The sequence below is a fragment of the Lissotriton helveticus genome, chromosome 4_1, assembly GCF_964261635.1.
Source record: "Lissotriton helveticus chromosome 4_1, aLisHel1.1, whole genome shotgun sequence".
NCBI classification, from domain to species: domain Eukaryota; kingdom Metazoa; phylum Chordata; class Amphibia; order Caudata; family Salamandridae; genus Lissotriton; species Lissotriton helveticus.
The window spans coordinates 1,017,680,801-1,017,707,884 of NC_136063.1; the positions used below are offsets into that span (position 1 = coordinate 1,017,680,801).

The 27,084-nt window shown below is 47.4% G+C and overlaps 1 protein-coding gene across 3 annotated transcripts in view; it reads right to left on the reverse strand.

Annotated features, from left to right (window-relative positions):
• CCT5 (chaperonin containing TCP1 subunit 5) overlaps positions 1-27,084 on the reverse strand; it is a 135,600-nt gene that overhangs the window by 86,549 nt on the left and 21,967 nt on the right. For all 3 annotated transcript variants that reach the window (XM_078687618.1, XM_078687620.1, XM_078687619.1), the window contains exons 5-7: positions 25,018-25,216; positions 17,075-17,267; positions 12,232-12,381 (exon numbers count right to left, since the gene is read on the reverse strand). In XM_078687618.1, the coding sequence (XP_078543744.1) occupies positions 12,232-12,381; positions 17,075-17,267; positions 25,018-25,216 (542 nt within the window). The remainder of the gene's footprint in view (positions 1-12,231; positions 12,382-17,074; positions 17,268-25,017; positions 25,217-27,084) is intronic.

A 27,084-nucleotide genomic window follows, 5' to 3' on the forward strand; every position in this document is an offset into this window, starting at 1 on the left:
CAATGGCTTATCTCCGAAACCTCCCCCATTACTCCTCTTTGGATATCAATCGAACGTGAACTTTTACTACCTTTCTCTTTTAAGGAAGTCCTCACCTTTTCTACAAAACCCTCTTACACTTCTCCTTTGTTTAAACACACGTGTTCTTTATTACAACCTATTCTTTCTCCAAAACCTAGATCTAGAGAATCCTTTTTGGAGTCATCTATGTTGTACAACTTCCTTATTACGGTCAATAATAGACCTATTTTTTTGGACGACATGGCGACGGAGAGGTATAATTTGGGTTAAACACATTTTTGATGGTACATCTCCGTCTTCCTTTCCCCAGTTTCAATCTATTTTTCAATGCCCTCGCTCATTCTTACCGAAAATTTCTATTCTAACGACGGTAATTTTAGATACTTATTATCCTCTTCCGTCCCTCTTTCCTTCCATCCCTCCAAATCCTCTTTTACGTATCCTTTTGCTCCCCAAGGCTTCTCTTATCTATAAGTTCTTCTCGGCCCCCAACCCAGATAGTCTTAAGACTAAATTGGAACTGCTATGGGAATCGGATCTGGGTTGTGAGTGGAATATTTCCTTTTAGGATCAACTCTGGTCCCGTTCTCTTAAAAGTTCTCGTTCTGCTTCCCTCACTCGATCAATGTTTTTTCTATATCACAGACTGTATCTTACTCCTAATTCCTTAGCTCGTTTTCCCTGTCCAAAGATACTAATTGCTGGTCTTGTGGCTCCTCTGTGGGAGAAAATGAATATGCTACTTACCAGTATGCATCTGTCTTGGCATGTAGGGCTGCTGACATTCATATCTATAGCATAGATCGCCGCCTAGTGTTGGGTCCGGATGATTGCACATTGTTGTCCTGGAAGAGTCTTCGAAGTATCACGAGATAGGTGGCTCCTCCCCTGGACTACAGTGCGCATGGGCATCGACCATCCTCAGATTGTTTTTAGCCATTGTGGCAAAGATGGAGTGTAACAGTGTAAGCGATTGCCATGCTAAGAGTAAGTGTAAAAAAGTCTGCAGCCGCTACAGGCGCCGGGGAGGAGGGCGGGCGATATGAATGTCAGCAGCCCTACATGCCAAGAACAGATGCATACTGGTAAGTAGCATATTCAGTTCGAGGCATGTGGGCTGCTGAATTCACATCTATAGCATAGAATACATAGCAGTCCCTCCATTAACGGCGGCCGCCTGTGCCAGCTGCAGAAGTCTGAAATAGTGTCTTAAGAACAGCCTGCCCTACAGCTGCCTGCTGCTTGGAGTGCACATCTACACAGTAATGCTTAGTAAATGTATGTGGTGTAGACCATGTGGCTGCTCTACAAATATCTTCCAAAGGGATATGTAGGAAGGTGGCTACCCGACTATGGTTACCCCAGATTTTTTGCCTTGTGTTTAGCTGGTTTTTGACTTAGTTGACCTGGTTCCCTGCTAATCAGGGCCCCAGGCCATCTGCTCTCTCTGTAAAATGGATTCCATGTACCCTAGGTACATACCACAATTGGAAATGGACTCGTCAGCCCCTGTACCATGCACTATAGGTGCTCAGGGCATAGGTGCCACCAAGGCCTACCAGGGGCTGCAGCATATCTTTTGCCACCCCTGGCTGGTTCTTAAATTGACACAACTGGCTGATCACTCAGCTGGGGTAAGGTGGTGTAATCACCCCTTGGTTAGATATAGTATACCTATATCTAAACCTATATCTGGACACATATAAACCTGTGAGCCACTCCTATGGAAGGCCACATCAATCCTGGAGGCAGAGTGCGTGGTTTAATGTGAGATGGAGCTCTAGCATGAGCTGAGCCTGTCTGCAGCCGTCGGGAACAAATCCCTAAGCTGTTTCAGGATAATGCCATACCATATACTATTAAGTGCATTATAATCCTTGCAATTATATAGCAACTTTGGTTTGGCTTTATCAAAACATGTCGTGTAAGGTGTCATACGATTTGGAATACTATCCCCTCGCCAGTTCTGGCGACGGGGATAGCATTCCACCCCGCTAGAGGGGTAAGACATGTTACTTTACTTAAATGCGGTTAATTTCTAAAAGGGCCTCAGATCCACAAAATGGATGCTTCTGCCACAGACACAAGTCTGACCCCCTGAAGCTGACTGACACTCAGCCAAAGGGGCCTGGACAAAGGGTTTCCTGTCGCAGGGAGGAGTTACACCCCCCCAGACAGGAGATAGTGGATTGTAGCAGGGAGGTTTGAAAGAAACCAGACACTGCATGGGGAGCACAAGGCTTCCTCTTGCATAATCCGGTTCTGGGGCACACCAGCCCCAGTCCCAGCGCGGCCTGGATCAAAGGAAAGGGGTGTATCCACCCCCTTCCTGGGTCCCACCCATAGGAGGGGACCTAGCAGGTAATCCAGCCCCCCAGATTCGAATAAGAGTGGGAGCAGTGCCAATGCACTTCAGATTATCCTGATGAAACATAAGAAACGAAACTCTGGACCCTTCGACATCCTACTCAACGTAGAAGACTGAAGAATCTCCCTTGTGGTCAAGGAGTGACCACCCTGTGCAAACAGGCACCATCCAGCCCTCGACGTCTGCTTTGTTGCAGTTCCCGCCGGAACTCGAGCGACAGATCGACGAGATCAAGCTTGCCTGCCTTCTAACAGCCCGATCCACAGTCCCTGCAGAGCTGAGACCCGTGGAGGCGACCGGAAGCGTGGGGCACGCCATCTTGAAAAGACCACGAGACGCTGACCGTGCAGCCCACGAGTGACCCTCGAAGCTGTACACCGGGGTTTGAGAAGCCCCAACCCTGAGCCGTTCTTGCACCGAAGTTCAGCCCTCCACACTCGACGAGTGCTGCGTGGGGCCCTTCTGCTTCTTTTGGCTCAACGCGTTGGCCCGGTCACTTGCCAGCCGGCTTGTGGCCCCTGTGCCGACGAAACTTGAAAAACGACTTGCGATTCTGGTTGCTCCAGATTTGCACCAGCTCCCCTGAAAAGGAGCCCCCACTCTGACCCTCCTGGTCCGAGTGAGACGCAATCTTCCGGTTCCGCGTGGATTGGTTTTGCCAAGTGTTGTTTGCTCCAATCTTGAAGCAGACAGCGCCGATGGCGAGAGCCTACGTGGGACAGATCGTGACCTGCTCCTGGACGTCGTAGATGCCCCAGAGCCCACGTGACAGCGGAGAGAAGCTCCTCGACAACCACCTGATTGCGCCCGACATTGCCTGGTTCTGTCCTGGTTCCACCCTGGTCACTGCTGAGTGACCCAGACTCTGTCCCCTCTGCTTTCAGGTACTTTTCGACTTCGATCCACCCTTGGATCCCACCGGACAATTCTCCTTCACAGCGCCTGCAGCCTCTTCAGCTCCAAGAATCAGCGTGACGAAACCCGACACTACTTCGACCCTGTGCACCGCTTCCTGTGGGTGAGGTAACATTGCAACGCCGGTGTTCCCACACTGGTACACACCTCTAGGGTCTGTGTCTTAAGTTTTGTCCCTCTAGGTTCAGCGGAAGTGTCCTTAACTTCTATTTGTGTAACTTTTACGCACCATTGACTAACATTGGTGCATGCGTGCGCTTTCAGCGCTGCACCCGAATCCCGCCGGCTTTTCCCAGACTCCAGCATTGCTTGTCCCGACTGCTCCCAGCGATTCCCTAGGCCCTAGGCCTAACCACTGTTCGATTGGTATCTCTTATACCACTTGTTTAGTATATGGTCGGAGTGGCCCCTCGCCCTCATCCATAAATTGTGCAACTTTGTATGTTATACTGTGCTTTTGATTTAACGCTTGTGCCCCTTTATTCATAAAGAGTACTGGGGATTATTTTGAGTAATAAATACATATATTTTTATAATATATACTTGTGTGGTGTCCTTTCATTTGATAATACAGGACTGTGATTGGTAAAACAGCTCGCTTAACACGACCTCTTGAGTTAAGCCTTTAAGGCTGCTTAGTCTATGCTACCATTAAGATAGCTTGTCTATAAGGTTGACTTACAACCAGACACCATAAGGGGATATTTGGACTGATACAAGGTGGTTCCAGAATTGGAAACATCATATATCAGGCCAACTTCTCACAGGATATTACCTAGGAAAGCCATAGAGGCCCCCAACTTGCGGGTGGAGTGGGCTCTGGGAGGGACCGTTAAAGTGCGCTTAGCCTTGTGATAGCAAATCTGAATACACTTAACGATCCACCGGGCTATACCTGCTTTGGAAATGGGGTTGCCTTTGTGCTGGGCTGAAAAGGCAACAAAGAGTTGTTGTGTCTTCCTAAATGCTTTGGTCCTATCAATGTAGTACATCAAAGCTCGTTTGACATCCAGAGTGTGGAGCATTCTTTCGGCCACCGTCTCTGGGTTTTGAAAGAACGCGGGCAGTTCAATGGTCTGATTGACATGGAACTGCGAAACCACTTTAGGAAGAAATTTAGGGTTAGTGCGCAGCACCACCCTGTTAGAGTGAATTTGAGTGAATGGCTCTTGTACAGTGAGCGCCTGCAGCTCACTAACACGTCATAGAGACGTAATGGCAATGAGAAAAGCCACTTTCCACGTTAAGAACTGAATCTCACATGAATGTAGAGGCTCAAAAGGTGGGCCCATCAACCTGGTGAGGACCACATTGAGGTTCCATACGGGGGCTGGCGGGGTCCTTGGAGGGATGACCCGCTTTAGTCCTTCTAGGAAGGCTTTAATGGCGGGCACTCTGAAAACGGAGAGATGCTGCCTGTTTTGGAGATAAGCCGCTATGGCGGATAAGTGTATCCGAATGGAAGCATATGCCAGATTGCATTTGTAAAGATGTAACAAATAACAGATGATGTTGGGAATGGATGCATCTAGCGGGTTGATGTGGTGTTCAGTACAGTAAACGACAAACCGCTTCCATTTCGCTGCATAGCAGGCTCTAGTGGTGGGCTTTCTCGCCTCCCGAATGATATCCATGCATTTATTTTATTTTTATTTTAAAAGTTTTATATAGCGCGAATAAGATCTTTGCAGATAACAGAGCGCTTTACACAAGTATAAATAAGTGGTAGGGTGGGTACAAGAGGGAGCATAGTTAGGAAGGTAAGGTAAGGCAAGGTAGGTCAATGCAGTAGTACAAATAAGAGGGAGAAGAACAATCAGTTAGGTCAATATTACAAGTAAAACATGTGTAAAGGGATCAAACAAATAATATAGCTCGACGCAGAGTCTTAAAGATCAAGAGTAGTAGTTCAAGTGTATTTAGCCATGAGGATAGCTTTAACTTCTTTCTTAAAAAGAAGAGTGGATGAGATGAGCCTGGTTTCAGGAGGGAGTGAGTTCCAGATCCTAGGCGCCATTCCTGAGAAGGAGCGTTTGTAAGTTTTTTCCTTCCGGAATCTTCGAGGCTTCAGCAGAAGATTGTTTGTACTTCTGGTGGTTCTGGACCCGCCGGAAATTGTCAACTTTTGATTGAGGTAGCCGGGTGATTTCAAGTGTATAGCCTTGTGCGTCATGCAGGCGATTTTCATATGTATTTTAGCTGGAGTGTTTTTTAGATCCAGTGATGAGTCTTGCTGCCGCGTTTAGTGAAGCTCTTAGGGGTGCAGTTGTAGTTAGGGGGAGACCGCAGAGGGCGATGCTGCCGTAGTCTATGCGAGGGATGACTAGTTCTTGTACTGCAGTTCGGAAGTCCTCGGCTGGGAGGAAGGGTTTAAGTTTCCTCAAGGTATTTATTTGGAAGTTAGCTCCCTTAGTTGCCTTGCTGATATGCTGCTGCATGTTGAGATTGGCGTCAAGTGTTATGCCTAAAGATTTTGCTGAATCCACGATGGTCGGTTGTACATTGAGTGCAATAAGGTGCTTAAGCCAGTTTTGAGTGGTAGAGATTTTCGCAGGAGGTGAGATCAGAAGGAACTCAGTTTTCATAGCATTGAGTTGGAGGTGGTTATCGGCCAGCCAGGATTGGGTGCTTCTGATCGTTGAGTTCAGGCGCATAATGTCTTTGGGGGATTGTAGTTTGAGATATAGTTGAGTGTCATCGGCGTACATGTGAAAATGTACATTGGATACTTGTAGCAAGGTGGTAAGAGGTTCCATAACTAGGTTGAACAAGGTAGGGGATAGGCATGATCCTTGGGGGACACCCAACGATACAGGTATTGGAGCGGACATCAAGTTGTTGCTCTTGAATTTTTGAGATCGGTTCTGTAGAAAGGAGGTGAACCACTGAAGAACAGTTCCAGAGAGACCCATTCTTGTGTTTAGGAGTTCGAGTAAGTTCTCATGTTTCACAGTGTTGAATGCTGAAGAGAGATCAAGGAGGATGAGGAAGCATGTATCATTTTGATCTAAGATTTGGAGGGCGTCGTCAATTATGTGAGTCATAGCAGTTTCGGTACTGTGCCCTGCTCGGAAGATAGATTGATGAGGGTTGAGGAGATCAAACTGTTCTATGTGCTTTGTCAATTGTAGTTGAACGCATTTTTCCAATAGTTTGGCGAGAGTGGGAATGTTGGTAATCGGCCGGTAGTTGTTTAGATCAGTGGGGCCAGCTGTTGGTTTCTTTAGTAAAGGTGTAACTTGTCCAACTTTGAGGGAGTCAGGGATGATTCCTTGTTGAAGTGAACTATTGATAATTTTAGTCCAGAGTGGGAGGAGCAAAGGGGTGAAGTCTTTTACAGCGTTAGCAGGAAGAGGGTCAGTGAGGTGATTGGATGGTTTCAGGGTGCTGAGTATTCTGTCAATTTCTTCTTCAGAGTAAGTGTCAAAGGATGACCATGTCGCATTGTTTTTTGGTTCATTGGGTGTTATGCGGTGGGGTTTGGAGTAAAGGCTTGCGTCAATGAGGAGATCGTTCCTAATGTAGTCAGTTTTTTGGTTAAAGAAAGTAGCGAAATCTTCACAGGAAGCATTCTGGAGGCAAGTCAAGGTAGCCAAACTCCAAGACCTCAGGAGCCAGATCGCCAGATTGAGCGGTTGCGGATCTGGATGCTGAATGTCGCCATGGTTCTGCGTCAAAAGCCTGGGTGTGAGGTGCAGGCGTTGATGCGGTACCACGTAGAGTTCTAGAAACGTGGTGTACCATGGTTGGCGTGCCCACGTTGGAGCAACCAGGATGAGTGTTATCGAATGTTGCTTTAGCTTTCTTGCCACCAGCGGTATGAGAGGTGCTGGGGGAAAAGCGTACGCAAATCTGCCTGACCAGTTCATCCATATCGCATTGCCCTGCGACTGTGGGTGAGGGAACCTGGCGGCAAAGCTTTGGCATTTTGCATTTTCCCTTGTGGCGAACAGGTCTATCTCTGGATGACCCCACTGCTGGAAGAACGGACGGAGTACCGATGGATGCATCTCCCACTCGTGCATTTGGTGGCTGTACCTGCTGAGCAGGTCCGCCATCTGATTGTCCTTGCCCGGGAGGTGTTCCGCCATGAGGAAGATGTTCCTCTGAATGGCCCACTTCCACATGCTCTGAGCCAGATGAGAACTGTGGAGAGTGTGTACCTCCCTGCTTTTGGATGTAGTACATGGCCGTCATGTTGTCCGTCCGGATCAACACGACCTTGTTGCACAGATGTACTTTGAATGCCTTCAGCGCCATGAAGATTGCCATCAGTTCTAGATAGTTGATGTGCATCTTCCTTTGCTGCGTCGTCCATGGTCCCTGCACCGTGTAGTGGAGTACATGAGCTCCCCATCCCTGGAGAGATGCGTCCGTCGTTAGGATAATCTGTGGCACAGGCTCCTGGAACGGTCGGCCCTTGCAAAGGTTGTGTGGAGTCCACCAATGCAGAGAGTTCTATGCCCGACCGGTCACCAACACTAGGTCGTTCAACCGCCCTTGAGCCGGAGTCCACTGATGTGCCAAGCATTCTTGGAGCGGACGCATATGTAACCTCGCATGCGGGACTATGAAGATGCAGGAGGCCATCATGCCTATCAACTGCATGAACACTCTCGCTGGAAGGGAGTGTTGCGGTCTGAACTTTCGGATTAGCGACTGGATGTTGTCGATCCGCACTGAATTTGGCTGAGCTGTGGCCGCCAGAGTATCTATCGTCGCGCCAAGATACTGCCGCACATGGGCCGGCTGAAGGTGCGACTTTGGATAGTTCAGTGAGAAGCCCAGACCGTGAAGAAGGTGAATGGTGTGGGACATGTCGGCGGCGCACTGCTGGGCTGACTTTGCTTGAACCAGCCAGTCGTCCAGGTAAGGGTAGACATGTACGTTCTGTCTTCTGGAGGTGCGCAGCCACTGTCGCCAGACACTTCGTGAACACTCTGGGTGCCGTGGTCACTCCGAAAGGAAGGACCTTGAATTGGTAATGCCGATTTTGAATGGTGAATCTGAGGTATTTCTTGTGTGATGGATGGAGTGGAATGTGGAAGTAAGCATCCTTGAGGTCCAAGGTTGCGAGGAAGTCTCCCTGATTGAGCAACGGAAGAACGTGCTGCAGCGTTAGCATGTGGAAGTGTTCGGAGAGAATATACTGGTTCAAGGGCCTGAGGTCCAGAATAGGTCTGAGGGACCCGTCCTTCTTTGGGATCAAGAAGTACAGGGAGTACACTCCTGTGCCTTCTTCCTCCACTGGCACGAGCTCTATTGCGCCTTTTTGCAGCATGACAAGAACCTCCTGCTGCAATAAGTGCAAATGCTCTGTGGACATAGGACGGTGTTTTGGTGGTATGTTGGGTGGCGTGGATGTGAGCTCCAAACAATAACCGAACTGGATAAGTTTCCTGACCCACCTGTCTGTGGTGATGGATTTCCAGACTGGCAGGAACTGCTGGAGTCTCTTCCCCCCCCCCCCCCCCACGACAGGTGTGGAATGGTCGGGGGCAGTGACAGGGCGTCACTGTTTGTTGGAGGTGGAGGAACGGGAGTTGTTGTTGCCCCTGCCTCTGCCCTTGGTGCTGTTGCCCCGGTAACCTCCTCTACTCTGCTTGGTGTAAGAGGATTGCGCCCCACCTTTATTGAATTGTGTTTGCTGGGACATCTGGCCTCTGGTAAAACCCCTATTGCCTGAGCGACGAAAAGTGCTCCCTCGAAACTGTTGGGACTGTAGAGCTCCCATGGACTTAGCAGTCTCGGTATCCTGCTTTATTTTTTCCAGGGTGGTATCCACCTCAGGACCAAATATTCTGTCAGGGTTTACCGGCTGGTTGAGGATGGTAGTTTGTATCTCCGGCTTAAACCCGGAGATTCGGAGCCATGCCTGACGTCTCAACATCACACTCGTATTAATTGCCCTGGCTGCAGTGTCCGCAACGTCTAGTGCACACTTAATGGAAGCGTTGGAGATGAGCTTCCCTTCCTGGATAAGCATCTCCGCTGCCTCTTTATATTGGTCTGGTAGATGTTGCAACAAGGTCTCTAGTGTGTCGTAGTGTGCCCTGTCGTATCTAGCCAAGAGTGCCTGCGTGTTAGAGATACGCCAGATATTGGCCGCCTGAGCTGCTACTCTCTTTCCTGATGCCTCCAGCACTTTGGATTCTTTGTCCGGGGGAGGAGCTTCACCAGTGGTCTGCGAATTCGCCCTTTTGCAGGCATTAGAAACGACCAGAGAGTCCAACGGCAACTGGCCCTTGATGTAGGTAGGATCGCCAGGTGCCGGTCTGTATTTTTTCTCAATTCTAGGGTTGACAACCCTGGACCGCGTGGGTTCCTTAAAAATGTCTGCAGCATGTTTCAGGACCCCCTTTAACATTGGGAGAGTCTTTACAGTCTTTTCAGCTGTTGAAAAAGTGTCAAAGAGGAAGTCCACCTCAACAGGGTCAGCATGCAGCTCAACGTCGTGGTTTTTTGCTGCCCTCTCAATTAAGGCATTAAATGATGCAGAATCCTCAGTGGGAGAGGTCTTGACGTTGTAGACCTGAGGGTCATGGGCGGATTGCTGATCCCCCCTGGTCACCTGCCCCTGTCCATGAGTCCTGTTGTTCATCAGGATCTGTGTTGGCAGGAAAGTTGTACTCCTCGTCATCATCCCCAGCATCCTCTACATCTGAATAAGTTGGTGAGGGTGTGGCAATTCTTGGAGTCCGAGGAACCAGTGGCTCGACCAAGACTGGTGAATCTGAAGCAGGCTTTTTGCGCTTTAGAGAAATGGTGTAGGACTCCAAAGGCTGTGTCGCAGTAATCTTCCTCTTGTAAAGCGTAAGCTTCCCGGTGTTGGCGTCGATGAAACGCTCCGACTGCTCCTCAACCAATGGTGGTCGATGCTTCAAGCCCCCAGCCGGGTGAGTAGGCTTCGACCCCGCAGAACCCCGCATGTGCGCTTCAGGCACCGACCGTGGTGCGAAGGCCTTCGTTGCCACCTTCGGCGGCAGCGTGAAGAGGATTGGCGTCGAAGACTTAGACGATGGGACAGATTGCTTCGGGGCGGAAGGCGTCTTTGGTTCTTCCGTTGAAGCCTTGTCCCTGATACGTTTCAGGGAGTCCGAGACCTGCTTCGTAAAGGAAGCGGACGGTTTCGTCGACCCGACAGACGACCTCGATCCACTAACATGTGAAGACTCGAGCGTCGATGACTTGGTCTTTTCCATTTGAGGCATAGGAGAATCCTTCTTAGGGGCGCTACGCCCCCCTTCCGTGACAGCAGATGTCGACGCCGACTGTTTCGGATCGGCGGCCTGGGTAACCTGTTTCGGGTCCCCAGTCTTCGGCTGGATGCCCTTGCTGGACTGCGGCTCGACACCATTCTTGGACTTCGGCTCGACGCCCTTGCTTGACTCCGGCTCGACGCCCTTGACCAACTTCGGCTCGACGCCCTTGACCAACTTCACTGGGTCGACCGCTGTCTTCGGCTTGGGTTGCCCCGACACCTCGGAAGACGAGGGTGCAGACGTCTTCGGTTTCGATGGTGTTTCAACCACTTTTGGTTTTGTCGACACCGAAGGTTTCACTTTCGGTTTCGTTTGACAATGGCGGCTCCGCCGAAGTGTCCGTAGCTGGGCCTGAAGGCGGGGCCGTGGATCCTGGTAGAAGGTCTTGGGTAAGGCCGCGTGGCGATCCCTCTACCTGAGCCTTTGTATTTGTTCGAACGGGGCATAGCTCTTCCTCGGAGCTATCTTCCATGGCCCCATAGGCCTCATTGTCGTCTCCTACCCCGTCGACGACGACTTCTACGTCTAGGCCTTCGACATCCGCTTCATAGTCGTAGTCGATTTCCTCGGTCGGAGGTGAAATCTGCATCTGAACTTCGTGTTCGTCTGCTTCTTCGCTGTCGAAGATGTCCACCGGTCCCGGGGTCGACTGCCGGGCCTCCATGCGCGCCGAATCGTTTTCTTCGAACGAAACCTGGAACAAGCCATACAGTTGGCTTCATCGTGGTCCGGCGTCAGGCACTTGTTGTACACCGGGTGGACGTCGATGTGGGGATACTTGGATCCACACACGGGACAATTCTTGAACGGGCTTCGTTCCATGTTGTCGAGGGTCTTGCTGCGTCGACTGGGCCTCGATCACCGAAGAGTCACGCGACTCTCTGGATATCCAACTCGGGAACTGAGTCGGAATAGAACCGGGCACCGAACGCAAACAATACAGACAGTATGAAAAAGGCCTTCGGGCCTCGAAAAGTTTATGTTGATTCCGAACTGGAGATAACGAAATTACATCCGAACCCAATGGCGGAAAAAAACAATCTGAGGATGGAGTCGATGCCCATGCGCACTGTAGTCCAGGGGAGGAGCCACCTATCTCGTGATACTTCGAAGACTCTTCCAGGACAACAATGTGCAATCATCCGGACCCAACACTAGGCGGCGATCTATGCTATAGATATGAATTCAGCAGCCCACATGCCCCGAACGTTCTGTTTCCATGTCCCAGGGTTGAGCTCCCCAGGACCCTGCTAAGTTATGGGCCATGGGGGGGGGGGGGGGGCTGGGGGGTGAGGTGGGAGGTACTGGGTACCAGGCAGACATTGGCTCAGGGATGGGGCACACATCACCTGCCCTTTAAAAATATTTACTGCCCCTTTCAATAACATGATGGGCCCGGGGTCGAAGTCCGTTCAGGGAGGGGCCCACACGGCCCAGCCAAATAATATATTTTGACCCCCGGCTCCACCACTGGGGCAGTTTAAACAAATAAATCAATGGTGCCTACCATTTTTATTTTACTGCAATCCAGCTGGGGTACCACAAGATCGTGGTAAAACCTCCCCCAGTTAAACAAATATATATTTTATAGACTCCTCATGAGGGGACGTGGTTTACAAGTGCAATCATAATTTTAAAAGACTGCTTTTGAGGCAGTGCACTAACCTGCTTAATCATTTCAGCAAACTTCTCCTTCTCATAGGTCTGTAAAGCTCTGTAATCTTCCACTGAAGTCACATCAAGCTTATGTTTAGTTTTAGGCTTAGGCGGCTCAAACGGGCAGGTAAGAATAGCAATGTTAGCATCTTTCACTTCCTGCAAAACAGGAGGACAATTAGGTTTTTGAACACAATGCAAAGTAAAAATCACCTTATTAGATTACTTTCCAGATTAATCATTAATGTAAATATAAACATTGCATAGATAAGAAAAGACAGCAATAAAACCAATTAAAAGCATAAAACACGGGTGCCATGGTAGCGGAGAGGGCCACATTTGTAAACAGGAGATGCCCAAATAAATGGGGAAGGGTATGGGGCAAATGTAACGTTTATAGAGGAAACATCTGCGCGTCTCCGGAATCAGAGTGTGAATCAGACGAAGAGATGTAATGCAGCTGAATTCAAGAAAATGCTAAAGTACAATAGAAGTTGTGCGACTGTGAATGATTGCCATCATGATTTTAAACTGTATACGCAGATCATTGTTTAATGAAAAACTAAGTGTTAAAAAAACATTTCTTTCTGGATCCTTTGAAGGACTGGAACTGGGAGGAGAGCTCAGGCGTTTCCACACAGGTGGATGCCACCCACCTAGGAACTACTGTTCACAGAGAAACTCAAAAATCTTCCACATCGTTCCCTTTTCAAAACCAGGTCTCATATGGCCAAAGATCAGCACCTGTTGGGGGTAGTGACCTTTCGGGTCCCCCAGGGACCCAACAAGCACTTCCTCAGAAGTCTCCTTTGATGAAGACATTTCATGGTCGCTCCTAGATTGGCCCCTGCAGACAGCGGAAGACAGAATTTAAAGCCACACTTCTGTGACATATCCCTCTAGCCTATGTACCTTTCATCCTTGGCCCTCAATATATATGTTAGAGCGGGTCGCAAGCCCCCTCGCACCCTTCTCATTGAGGTCCACTGTATCCGTCCTTCTTAATGTCTACTCTTCAATGATTAATCATTAGAAATTCTGTTAGACATGTCACTGACCCATACTGGGGTCTCATCCCTGCGTACAATGCACCCAGCCCTAAACCCCACCCCCAGGCTTTTCCTGGGTCTCACATGGGACCACTCCTCCTACTCTAGTTAAACGGCTGCTGCCACCTTGAAAAGTATCCTTAAAACAGTAAGCCCTAGACCACAATATTACACCCCCAGCCCCACCCTCCCACTGGACAATTTTTTGGAAAGTTCAGACAGTTGGCAAGCTGCAGTTTGCCCGCTGTATCTGCTCAGTGTTTTGTTCAGCTTGAATTCTCCATGGTTGAAGTACTTTAAGAGCGGATGACCCCTCCCTTCTCCATTCAGTCCAACCTGTAGCTTATGCAAGGGATGCCCCCCCCCCCCAACCTCTGCAGGGGAAAAGGCAGACAATATACAACTCATGTTATGATGCATAGACAAACATTTCAGATAGTCTCCAGGAATATTAGGGGGATGCAAACACCATCCAAATGACACCAAATCCACTACTTCCTCAAATACAGGTGGTACACACAGCACTGATTCAAGACCTCAAATCACACATTCTGAGAGAGGGAGACTCCAAAGGAGATGAGGGGGTCAGGTTTACACCACCAATTACTCTGCTTATACCAGGGGACCATCATCTGGCTTAGAGCAGGAACCCCTCTTTCAGTCCGGTCCAAAGATATAGATCTGAAGAGAAAAAAGTTTGTCCTCTAGACCATATTGGATGGCTCCCCTCCTATAATAGGCAGCATCTACGCTCCTAATTTGGACTAGCCCACATTTTTAAGAAACTCTCCTCATACCTAGCTAAATGGGTAAGATATCCCTTGGATACTGGGAGGGTACTTCATCTAGGTCTTAGACACTTTACTGCACCACTCACACCTTCCTCTTCCCAGTGCACCACCACCTCCAAAGCAAGGAACCTAGTCTCACGGCCTCAACAATGATCCTTACCAGATGCATGGTTTCATCCTAATCCTGATGCCATACTGTACTCCTTTCACTGCCTTTCGCCTCTACATTTATCTAAGACAGAATTGTCTGTTCAATGGCACTTACCTAGGGCAGTCTTTCCTCCCCCGTCTCCACCTGCCACCTCAACCCTTGGCCATTGATGTCTCTGCTTTCAGATGGACTCTAGCAGACAAAATTACTGACTCTTGATCACAATGCAGAGACTGCCTCCTCCCTGGCCATGGAAGTTGAGACCTTTAAGGTTATTAGAGGCACTTGTATCCACACCACCTCCTAGGGTGGGTGTGTGTGGGGACCCTATCCTAATAACTGCTATGGGTTGACAAAGATAATTAGGTAGAGAAACAAGTAGTTGCAAACCTGACACTCCGGGTTTTCCTGGCCCAGTTGCGAGGGGTATAGTCCACCCTTGTGTAACGGATGTGGTGCCTAAACTATATAGCTAGAGCTCACTCCGAGCGGGACAAATCTCACTGTCTCCAGGCACGGCCAGTGAATAGAGAATCCAAACAATTCCATGTGACAGCCCTGCTCCATCCAGATGGCTCCTTGCATTACGCACAGCAAGAAATAGATGAGATATTGGTAGATGGTTATATTTAACTGGTCCGGCTACTTTATTGGGTCCCCATCATTAGAGTTCGATACGGAGGACAGATTTCAGCCGAACTACCAGTCTCTATGCACTTGTGATGGAACCTTTGGTGGTCAATGCATGTCCCTGAAGGAGAGATTGGGGAATTCCCTATCGCGGAAAGGACATATGCAGTCTCCCTCTATGAAGAGAATCAAAGATCTATGTGACAATCACTCTAGTGCTGCTCTCCAATTACACAACTTTGCAATTATCTCAGCCCTACGCGAGAGCTGAAGTAAGTCCTGTCTAGTCCCCTTTAGCCCCTGTTAAGGCTCCAGTCCAAGTAGATTTAGGAGGGGAATCTGAGGCTTCAAGGGCTGTCCAGTTGGATATCTGCACTTTCTTTGATGAGACAAGCACCTTGAAACCGCTTCTTGATCTGGCAAAGATCTGGTCCTAATAACCCCAGGTGTCTTACCCCACGATGAACTCCTTCGGCTATTACGAGTGGCCCTGACCTCTTTAGGCAGGATATTACGGGCTATCAGGAGTCTGCCACCCTACGCTCCCTCCATACTTATCCTTGGTCTCTCGAAGAAACAGGAGTATCTGACTAGAAGTGAGCTGGGGTTCTGGAGCCAGGCTCGAATTTCCTCCCTCTGTGATCTTTTTCAAAATGGCCAACTACAGCCATTTCCAGCCTTAAAAACGCAATTTGACTTTCATGAAGGCCAGTTCTTTATATATGGCTTTCTGTTTCGAGCCCTTCGAGACAGGGAGAGGATAGGAAAATCATGCCAGCTGCTCATTAAATGTTATACACCCTCCATATGAAGGGCACGGCCAAAGACTTATAACCTTGCTGTTGTTAGAGCCTTGCATAAACAAAAGTGGAGTAGAGCCATGTGAAGATTTGTCGGAAACTTGTGTCCATCACAAACTTCCCAAAGATGGATACATGGGAGATGGGAGCCTTGGGAGTATAAAAAAACACCAAGAAGCATAAAGGGGGCATTCTGTTTTACGACCTAGTCATGATAATTGCCAAACTTATCACTACAATGAAATAGAAAACCCCTCAGCCTCCTTCCAGTGTTCCCTGGAGACACACTAGGTAAATGGGTTAGGGCTAGGGCCTTGGAGCTACATAGAAAAGAAGCTAAAGGCATTTGGCGTCGCCCAAAAGCCAAAGAATGAGATAAATTGCTTGTCCAACTAAGGGTACCACATGGAAGCAATATCCCACTTTTATGAGCTTTCCCTCTTGTCCTGTCCCCTCTATGACAGTGGACCACTTTATCTTGACCAAGGTTGCGAAACTCCAAACAAAACAATCTTACAATGTATCTAGAAAAGCACATTAACTCTTCAAACACCTACCATCCACGCTTCAATTCAATTTACGATTTACCCCCCAAAATCGGACACAACAATTAACATAGCTGCCATTGGGCCTATAACTCCACCTACCCTAGCCAAACTCCAGGAAGTCCTGCTAATCTCTGGTATCAACGGGTATCAATACCCTCCTCATCTTGCCTCCCAGTTTGTCACAACCTAATCTTTATCCTTTTAGCTTCAGACATCCGTATATATCTGAATGCACACTTTACATATCACTTTACAGAATGTTACCCATTTTATAGGTTGTGTCACATGTGGCTTAAAGTTGGAAAAATCAATATATTCGGGGAGGGGTTGTCTGCGTAAGTGGGAGTGAGTTTGGGTAGTATGGCGTTCACATAGAGGCTTAAACGCTGAATCCAGTTTGATCCATGAGGATCCAGATCAAGGCTCCCCTTGACATTGAGAGCCAGTCTTGTGAGGCGTGAGTTCTACTAAATCTCGTATCACTAACTGTATTTGCATTACCTGGAAGGGGTTCCGCCCCGAAAAAATGGCGCACACCAAATGTAACATGATGTACTGCTGCTAATTCTCTGTTTTCCTTCTTTTGAAAACCAAATAAAAAGATTGTTTAAAATAAAAGTTGGATAGCCTCTAGCTCTCCTCCCAAAATAACATTACAATCATTGTTTGAAATGCTAATGTTTGAGGTCTAACTTTCGTAAAACCAATAAAAATAGATAAAGCATAAAATACAATTAAATTTAATCAGGTGAGCAAACTCCTAGTTTTTAAAGAAAGAGAAAAAGGAATCAACACAGTAGTAGACTAGAAAATCAGGCAGTAATAATAATACAATACCGGACAGCATTTCTCCACTTTCTCAACAAAGTTAATGTTTTCTTACCTTTGGCATTTGTGGATGGCTGAAATCTTTGTCTACAATCACACCTTTGATCAGCTGGGTATCTTCAAGTCTACCACCAACTTTCCCTTCTACCTTAATTAGCTCAAAATCAACATCTCTACGTTCCATGTCTGCAACTGTTAGTATAGCATTCACTGCAATTTCTGCCATTTGTCTGTGACAGCGATTAATTCTGCAATTGTGAAAAAATATGCATTAGTGAACATATCTGCAGAACAATTGGTGACTGTATAATGCAATGAAATATTCAGAATAAGGCCATACCCTTAAAGAGATGTTTTTTTTACAAAGAAAACAATCCATCCAAATGTAGCCACTTAAGGGGAAATGTAACCCAGTACTATGCATCGACCAAGACTTGTTTCACTGATAACCTGCATACAGGTGGGTAGCAAGCAAGGCTAACCCACTCACAAATTCCGGTAAAAGGAAGTATTATATCTGCAGTTTCACAACCACCAATCGCAGTCCCACAATTACCTGAGAGCGCTGATCTACAAAAGGCCCAGTATACTGAACGGTCTACATGGAGGATAATCGAGCGGACAGAAGTCCCAGCGGTCGAGAGATGCCAGGAGGAAGCATCGAGTACAGCATTATCTAATTTTGGAAATCTACAATCTCCAGTCTTTAACAAACATTTGCAATGCAATAGGTTTCGCCTTTACAAGAGTTTGAGCAATTGGCATTGTAAAGGACAATGCCTTTTATTTATGTGGTTTGAATACATGGAAGCGGTGCGTAAACACACACTTTGTACTTATAGTCATTGCTTACGAGAAGCAAGGCTGGCAGTAACTGCGACTTTATGCCGCCTATTAGTACAAAGTGTGTGTTTACGGACCGCTTACTGGTTTTCTAAACAAATAAATGAAAGGCATTGTCATTTACAATGACAATAGCTCAAACTCTCACAAAGGCGAGACCTATTTCATTTCATTGCGAATGCTTGTTTAGGACTTGTGCCCTGATTTATTTATAATTAAGAAAAGCGTAGGGACACCGGGACAGTGCACTCATAAAGGTTTGTGGCATGGTGTTTTATTGCACAAGATCTACGCTACACTCTAATATTCTGGCCTGATTGTGACTTCTATTCCAGCCCCAGCTTTTAGAGGCAATCTTTTACCAGACATGTGAAAGCTTCTGAGGGTTTTCAGAGGCAATGGCGTGACACTAACAATATGGAAACTAGAATCCCAGCACTTTATAGGCTGTGGCGTAAAGGTTCGAGCTACCGACGTTTGGATCTGTGGAACCAGGTTCAGTCTCGGTACACTTAAGTATACAGTGCCAAATGCAGCTCTTCCACTTTGCGTTTACCCTTCGGCGCAGATGCTGGCCATTCTTGTAAAGTACAAACTCGCGCACGAGTCCTCGTGGGGAGGGGGAGTAGGGTGTGTATGTGACTTGCAGGGCAGCCTCTGCCGTTCATCCTCCCGTGAGCGGTAACGTGAGCACAGGGCCAGCTCCAGGGCAGTGTATGTGACGTGCGGCGCCTGCCCTTCATCCTTCTGATGTCGGGAACAAGAGCAGCGCTCCCGAGAGAAGTCCTCGTGGGGAGGGAGAGTCTGCAGTGTATGTGACCGAACTAGATAGAATTTTAAAACCCTTTTCAGGTCCAGAGAATGCAAGGCCCTCAGCTGGATTGGGAAAAAAGGTGGGTAGAGAGATGGTCTGGTTCACATGGAAATTTGACACCAACTTAAGAAGAAAAGAGGGATGTGTCCTCAACCCCGCCCTATTTAGATGGAAAATTGTATGAATTTCGCTCACTCTTGTAGTGTAGTTCGTATATTCCCAATAGGCTCTGCGCATTGGAATAACAAAGGGCAGTTTAGACGTAGGACTGAGGTCATCTAGGTCTCTACTGAATATGTTAGACTTAATTAGGTTTGCCAGCTAGCTCAAAGGTCACTAGAAACTTTCTCGAATGTTCAAGAAGGAATTAACTTTCCTGATTAGACAAGAAGCGATTAGTTTCTGACAACCGCATAAACATGACAACTTTGCTCTCAGAATAAAGAGTATCTCCAGAGTCGGGTGAAAACAATAGACAGCTATTTCACTCAATCGTGCAAGCTTAATTTCACCAGAGTGCAGAGAAATAGAGAGACGGGCGTTTTCAATAAAAGGTGTTATTTATTGAGCAGTCTTCTTTCTCATGCAAGAGAAATTAATTGCCACAATTGCAATACTTATAAAGTAAAGTACGTACAGTAAAAGGAGTATTATGAAATAATACTGTAAAAGCATTGATAAGGTTTCTGAGCCATATGATACTAAAATATATACATACATAAAATCATTGACTAAACGTACTCAACTGGTGCTTCGAAGATACGCCTACCCCGGTGTACCTGACCTAAGCCTAATACGTGGGAAGGAGTAAGTAAGTTGCAGTTTAAGTTAAGTTGGTTTTTGCCAAGAATCTGAATCAAGAATTCTCTCAAGGGTTTAGTCGGCTCCGTACCTTGGTTTTAGAATGAAGGAGGTCTTGTATTTCTCTCTCAGGACTCGATCTCCCAGCAACCCGCAAAAAGTGACTGGAAACGCTGGAGTTTCACGGCAGGAGAAAAGACAGCGTCTCTCAGTGCGTCAAAATGGGAGGGTCGGCTTCCTTCGCCACTCGCATCAGCTGGGCGTTGGGCAAGTAGATAGCCGCTCTGCTCCAAACCACCGTGTGTTTGCTTACGGCAACATTGGTATATTTATACTTGGAAGGTGCCAGGTTTGACGCAAGGTTGGACATAAGACGTCACTAAGAACTAACTGTTCTTTCTGGACTCCAGGAGTTCTTGTGCAAAACAAAAGCAGGGGGAATTCCCGGGCTGCTGGAGGCTTAGTAGCCTTGCCGTATTTGGACTGCATTGGCTATTAATAAATATGGATATGATTCTTATGCCTTTATAAGGATATTATTTGTTATAACCATATAAGGGCATAAGTCGGGAATATCGAATTAGGGTCCTAGATAGAATCACAACACTCTGCAAGCTGACTTGATCGCTACCAAAAAAGCAGACTTCCAAGATATATGTTGCAAGGTTGCTTTGTGAATGGGTTCGAAAGGCGGACCCCATCAATTTCGATAGCACCAGGTTTAGCTCCCAGGGAGGTGACAGAGGGTGTACCGAAGGGTAGACTTCAAGCCCTGCAGAAAGTCTTTAACAGCTTGTAATTGAAAGAAGGTTGAGAAGGTGAGCGCATATAAGCCATTATATCTGCTAAACGCACCTTAATGGAATTAAATTTTAACCCTGCTTTCGCCAGATACAGTAGGTAAGGGAGAATAACCTCTTCCTGACCCTTGATAGGATGACAATTGTTCTGCATACGCCACATGTAAAAATGCTTCCAGTTGCATGCATAGGAATGCCTCGTGGAAGGATGTTGTGCTTCTTTCAAAATGGTCATGCAGTCCTGCGGCCGTCCTAGGTGGCCGTATTGTATGACCTCAGGAGCCATGCTGCCAAGTTCAGTGAAGGAAGGTTGGGATGATGTATCCTCCAGTTCATCTTGGATAGCAGGTCCGGCCTGCACGGCAGCTTCCTGTGAGGACACTCCAACAGATGTAGAAGGTCCGGGTACCACCAGTGTTTCGGCCAGTCTGGGGCAATGAGAATCTTCCTCGTGTACGAATGAGCTAGCTTGTTCACCACCTTCTGGATCAGTGGAAGGGGTGGAAAGGCGTACACAAATGCCCCATACCAGTCTATCAAAGAAGTCTTGGCAATTGGTGTTTGTCGTCCGTGAAGAGGTCTATGGTGGGACGACACCATAATTGGAAAATGTCTTCTACGGCCTAGTCGCTGAGAACCCAGGCCTCCTTGCCATCGAAATGAGGGATGAGAGAGTCCGCTCTCACGTTCTGTTCTTCTGGCAGGTGGACTGCTGTGACTGACAGATTCCGAGCCAGGAGCCCAATGCCATAGATTCTGAGCCTCCAGGGAAAGGGTACGCGAGCGTGTTCCACCCTTCTTGTTCAAGTAGTACATTGTGGTGGTATCGTCCGTTTGTACTAACACTGATGTTGCCTGAATCGAGGGTAGGAAAGCTGTGAGGGCTAGATGGACTGCCCTCAACTCCAACATGTTGATGTGGTAGGAGCGCTCTTTCACAGACCACCGACCTTGAGTCTGAAGATGTCCCATGAGGCCCCCAACCTTGAAGCGAGGTATCTGTGATCAGTGTCTGGACAGGAGGAGGCTGATGAAACGGAATTCCGACTTGTAGATTTCGACTCTTCATCCACCAAGGTATGGACTCTCGAGCAGCGCTTGACAGTTATTTTGTCGTCCCAGCGAGCGGACTGCTGGTCCCACTTGTCCTCTGATCCTGCTGCAGAGGACGCATTCGTAGTCTGGCATTTGGGACCAGAAAGATGCAGAATGCCATCTACCCTAACAGGGAGGCAATTCGACGCACCAGCAACTTCTTGCTGCGCAGAACCAGTTGGCATTTCTGAATGATGGAACACTGTCTCTCCTCCGAAGTAAACACTTTTCCTAGCTCAGAGTCTAAGAAATTTATTTTCTGAGTCGGTTGTGGGACTGATTTGCTGAAGTTCACTTGTCGACCTAGACGACGACATAGTTCGATGCAGCTCAGGAAATGGGTCCGGAGAAGGACCCTTCAACAGCCAGTCATCCAAGTACGGGTACACGAAGACACCCCTGCGGCGCAGAGCAGCTGTCACCACCGCTATGCACTTCGTGAACACTCTGAGGGCTGACTTCAACCCGAATAGTAGGACTTTGAACTGATAATGAGCGGATCCTACCCGGAAACGCAGGAATTGCCTGTGACGCTGACCCATCGGAACATGGAAGTATGCATCTTGCAGATCCAACAAACACATCCAATCCCCCTGCCGGAGATGTGGATATATTTGATGAAGCGCCAACATGCAAAACGTTTCCTTCTTTGTGTAGGTTGAGTGTCTGCAAGTCCAGAATGGGTCTGTACTCTGCTTTTTGGCCCTTTTTCTTGACCAGAATGAATCTGGAGTATACTCCCTTCCCTCTCTGAGATATTAGTACCCTCTTGATGGCTGATTTTTTGAGAAGGGTGGCCACCTCTTTTTGCAGGAGTTTCAACTGGTGACTTGATGTTGGCATTGGAGGGATTGAAGGAGGACAATGTTGAAAATGAAGAGCGTAAACACCCACTGATCTCTTGTGATAGCCCGCCACTCTATGATATGCTGTGCGATGCTTGCCCCCACTGGAGTGGTAGACGGCGCTCGGGGAAGAGAGTATTCATTTGGATTGTGTCTTGTTGGAGTTGTTTCCCGGAAGTCAATTTCCTCCACCTCTTGGGGAATGCCTGCCTCTGTATTGAGACTTTTGCTGCCCCTGTTGATCTTGCCACTGGGGGGTTTGAACACTCTACTGAGAAGATCGCGGTTGTAGGGGTGGGATCTTTTACGGAACTTTCTTCTTTTCCAGGGCAACGGCCTTAAGTGTGTCCAGTTCAGTTTTCATACGCAGCATTTCCTCGTCAGTGTACGAACCAAACAAGGATGACCCAGAGCAAGGCAGGTTGAGGATACGTGATTGCGCTTCTGGTTTTAGTGCGGTGAGGTGCAACCAAGATGACCTCCTTGCACATACTCCATGCGCATACCCATGCGCTGATTGGGTAGCTCCATCAGCTGCAGCACTTATGATCTGATTGGAAACCTGGCTGCCCTCCGTAAGGATTTCTTCAAAATCCCTGCCTTCCTCTTGGGGAAGCTTCTTAGAGAAACATTGTAGAGAATCCCAGGGATCTATTGTAGTGTCCCAGGAGTGCTTCCGCGTTGGATACTTTCAGCAAGGAAGCCGAAGTGCCACACACCCTCCGTCCCCAGGAATCTTGCGTCTTGCTCTCCTTGTCCGGTGGTACAGTGGAGGAAGATGCAACGGCATTGGTCTTTCTCGCCGCCACGATTATTACTGAATCCGGGGGAGGGTCGGCTCTGAGGAAGAGTGGATCATCTGGTGAGCGATATTTTTTCAGAATCCTCGCTGGAGCGGATCCAATAGTCGCTGGTGTGAGGAAGACTTCCATTACTAGTTCTATGATGCCGGGAACCAAGGGAAGCAGAGGTTTAGCCGCTGTCTTGTGATGCAGGGTTTCAAAGATCACGGAAGACTTGCTTTGGCGAGCTGGCATGGGGATACCCAGCTTAAGTGCCCCGCTGCCTAGGATGTCATGGAATGTGTAGATGTCATCCACCCGAGAAATTCTCGACGGTGGACTGCCCGTCAGTGTAGGAGAATAGTCCCTATGAGAATGAGAAGAAGGCGAGGAAGGAGTAGGAGATCTGCGCTCCCTCCTCCTGCTCCTTGATATGGACCTCCGTCTGCTTGACCGCACCGGGGTGCATGTCCGCTCTCTGGGTCTCGATCCCGATCCACTTGCTGGATCAAACAAGCCAATGGAGACCTGTCTTGGGGACTGGAGTACTCCAGCGCTGAGCCCAGTGATGTAAAGGTCTGTACCATCTAGGAGACAACCTGATGGAAGGCGACTTCTGCCCTTTTCTCCTCTCAGGAGAACGTGCCTGAGGAGATGGGTTCACCTCTTCAAGTAACGGCCTTGATGGTGAATGCCTTGACACTGTGCTGTCCATAGACGAGATCACAACTTCCGGGGACCTGGATGTTGACCCTTGGTGTGTACCCTGAGAGCCTGAAGGTGATGATGATAGGGTCACTGGAGGAGAGGCCTCTCCTGAAGGGCACTTAGACTGAGATCTGGAGCGTCTATGTGCTGCCTGGAACCTAGGTGGACACATCTGCCTTGAGGAAGACCACCTCTACTTAGAAGGGGGGCTTGAACGTGTGTTAGAACGTCCCCTAGACTTCGAATGCCTATCAGACTCCGATGTCGCCTCCTTGCTCAACGTCGTTTCATCAGACTTCTGTCTGGGTGATCTGTCTCGACGTCTTATGCCCCCCTTGCGACGACGGAGACTTGCCTCTCGACATTGAACGTCGCCTGGATGACGTCAAAGGAGGAACCGGTACCTTCGACAACGAAGTCTTCGCCGTCGCGTGATGTTTTGACGTCAAAGTCTTCGATGGTGTTTTCGTCGTCGTAGGCAGCTTTGACGCCGATCCCGAAGGAGAACAGGTCGGGAATTATCGACGTCGCCCAGGTTCTCCTCTTCTGCTGCCTTTTAGGAGACCGAACTCTTTCAGAGAGGCCATAGATACGAATTCTCTCTCGGTCTTTAAGAGTTCTCCTTGACAAGTTCTTGCAGTGATGACAGCTGTCTGCAGAATGAGTCTCAGGGAGACACAGGATACACAGAGGGTGTGTGTCAGTCCTGGCATTCTTCTTGCCAAAGGAGGGGCAAGGGAAGGCACTTGACAAAAATAAACCTTTTCTGAACACAAAAAAGGCAGCACTAGCACTCTGAGGACAAAAGACGTCGAGTAAAAGTGAAAAACGTCAAGATTTAGAAGATATTTTTGACAGAAAAGTCAAAAAAGGTAGGAGCTGAAAATCCAGGGTCCTGACTGAAGGAGCCGGAAAGAACAACTGACCTAACTGGAGGAGCTACAAAAGAATTTTCCGAATGTTGCTTGCGCAGGGGATATTCACAAGGTGAGGAATCCACTGGCAGATGTATCCATCAGAATTTTATTTACTTGCTTCGAATATAAAAAAGGCACATCGGGATGGCGGTAACAAAATGAGGGACGGCAACAGAACCAAACAAATCTGATACACAGAATCAGAAGCTGTGTTCTACAGTCCAAACATGAACTAATTTACTACTGTGTGTGTTACTTTCTGATTTTTGTACTAAGATTATTAAATTAAGATCCATAACTTTTTCTTCTTCTCATGCTTGTATCCACATTTTTACTGTACCGATCTAAAATAAGTTTCAACATTCCATTGCAATTAACTTAAATTTAGCTTACACTTTAGAGCCAAGTGTGGTCATTGCGGTTTGAATTAGGGGTTCAACATTCTGAGGATCCACAGGGAAACTATCACCGATCTTGTCCAGGTTCTCGATAGCAATGCGGGCCGCCTGCTCGTAACCATCTGCTATCCTAATTGGGTGAATACCACGGTCCAGCAACTGTTCTGCTTGCTCCAACAAAGCACCTGCAAGAACTAATAGAAAAAAATACAATAATTCAAGTTCAAAAAGCAAGTATGAACATCATTTATTACAAATTGTTAGCTGTGATGTACAGTATTGGACATATCAAAGTAATTTGCTTCATCATTAATGGAAAACAAGCAGGAGCATTGGAGAACACACGTCTGGTACACTCTACTGTTTTGGGTGCCTTATGCTGTGCATGGTCACAGAATTTTTACCAGAACGGAGAGCGAGATAATTCAACAAGTTGCACTCTCCCGCTAACAATACTCACAAACAAGAGCAACTGATATTCTTAAATAATTTCAAATAGGGGGTGGGGGATCCCCCTTTACCCCAGGACATTAGTTTGCACATCTACAGTATCCAAAGATATTGGATTACACACCTCACTAACTGATAGTGACATGCTTGATCATTGGTGCCTATCCTATCATTTGTCAAGGCTGTGTTTTATTTGTATACCTGCTCTGATGTGTATGCACACTTGTGATGCCTACAGCGCTCACCTGTCTCGGTCAGTTGTCCAGAGGAGTTTTCCCTCTATTTAATAAAGACTGGGGTCATGCGGTTCTTCTGGGCAGTGCAGTCTTGTCACACTTTCCTCAAAGACAGGGCACCGAGGGATTACCTATCTCTCCTAGCAGGGATACAAATAAAACAGCCCTGACGAAGGCCCCAGACCCAATCAGGCTCTTGGAGTGGGCCAAAACATGTTGACATAGAGGGTACAATTGAATGAGTATATTAAATAAAAATCTTTCATACTGCGGGTACCCTTTACATAAAAAATAATCTTTGGGAATACCCAGAGGCATTTTTAAACCACCCTTCTGGATCCCTACTTGTCCAGTTCGACTATCTAAGAACTCACATTCCATCTATGGTCAAGTCCGCCCTGGTGGTACCAGGGTGTGGATAGGCGCAAATGATGAAGCATGTACTATAATATCTTTATATACTGTGGAGGTGCGAACTAATATCCTGAGGAAGAGGGGGATCCTCCCCCATTTGAAATTCTTTAAGAATATCAGTTGCTGTTGTGGGTGAGCATTGCCATAGAATGCCAGTGTTCGTTTGTTAGGTTTCGCCTGCACAGCGCTTGCAAAATATCTTGTAAATACAAAATCCTTAACAAGGGGCCTAAACCCTACCCATTACCTACAATTCGTTAGTTTGCTGTCACTGACTTCTTGGCTTTCTACTGGTTGTGTGCAATTTCCTGTCTCCCTTAGACTTCCCTCACGTGTTAGTCAATTTCAAAGCAATTTATACGTACAATATAATATATTAAAAGTGCAATACATATGTGCGTATGGTGCAGAATACAAAATTGAAACCATAGAGCAGACCTATACAGTATTCACAGTGCAACGAGCTCTTACATCTGCTTAGAAAAAAGCGTCCAAATAGTTTCCTCCTAATCAACTAAATAAAAAAACATCTTTGATTCATCTCTCAGGTTAATGCATAGTTTCCTTAAAAAGGGGATCAAAAAGTGCTTTGTGTACATAATGTGGAAACCAGAAAAATGTTTAAAGTGCAACATGGATTGCCCAGAGTTTCCATCACAGGGACATGGCATCAAATCCAGGTCAAGATTAAATCCCATTGAGAAACAGAAATTTCACTGTGCCATCCCGACCGTATTGCTCTGGTCAAGTACCCTGAAGGAGCGAACAACATAGGTTGCCCAATCGCCTTTTGGTACTCCAAACAAAATGTTTTGGAATTAGCCTGGTCATATAGGGCCTGCGGTAGTGGTTTGTTGATTTTTGGGTTATTAGTTGGGGTGGTAAAAAAAAAAAAAAAAAAAAAAAAAAAAAAAAAAAAAAGGAGGCTAGATTTAACACTAGCAAGCCAGGGAATCGTGTTG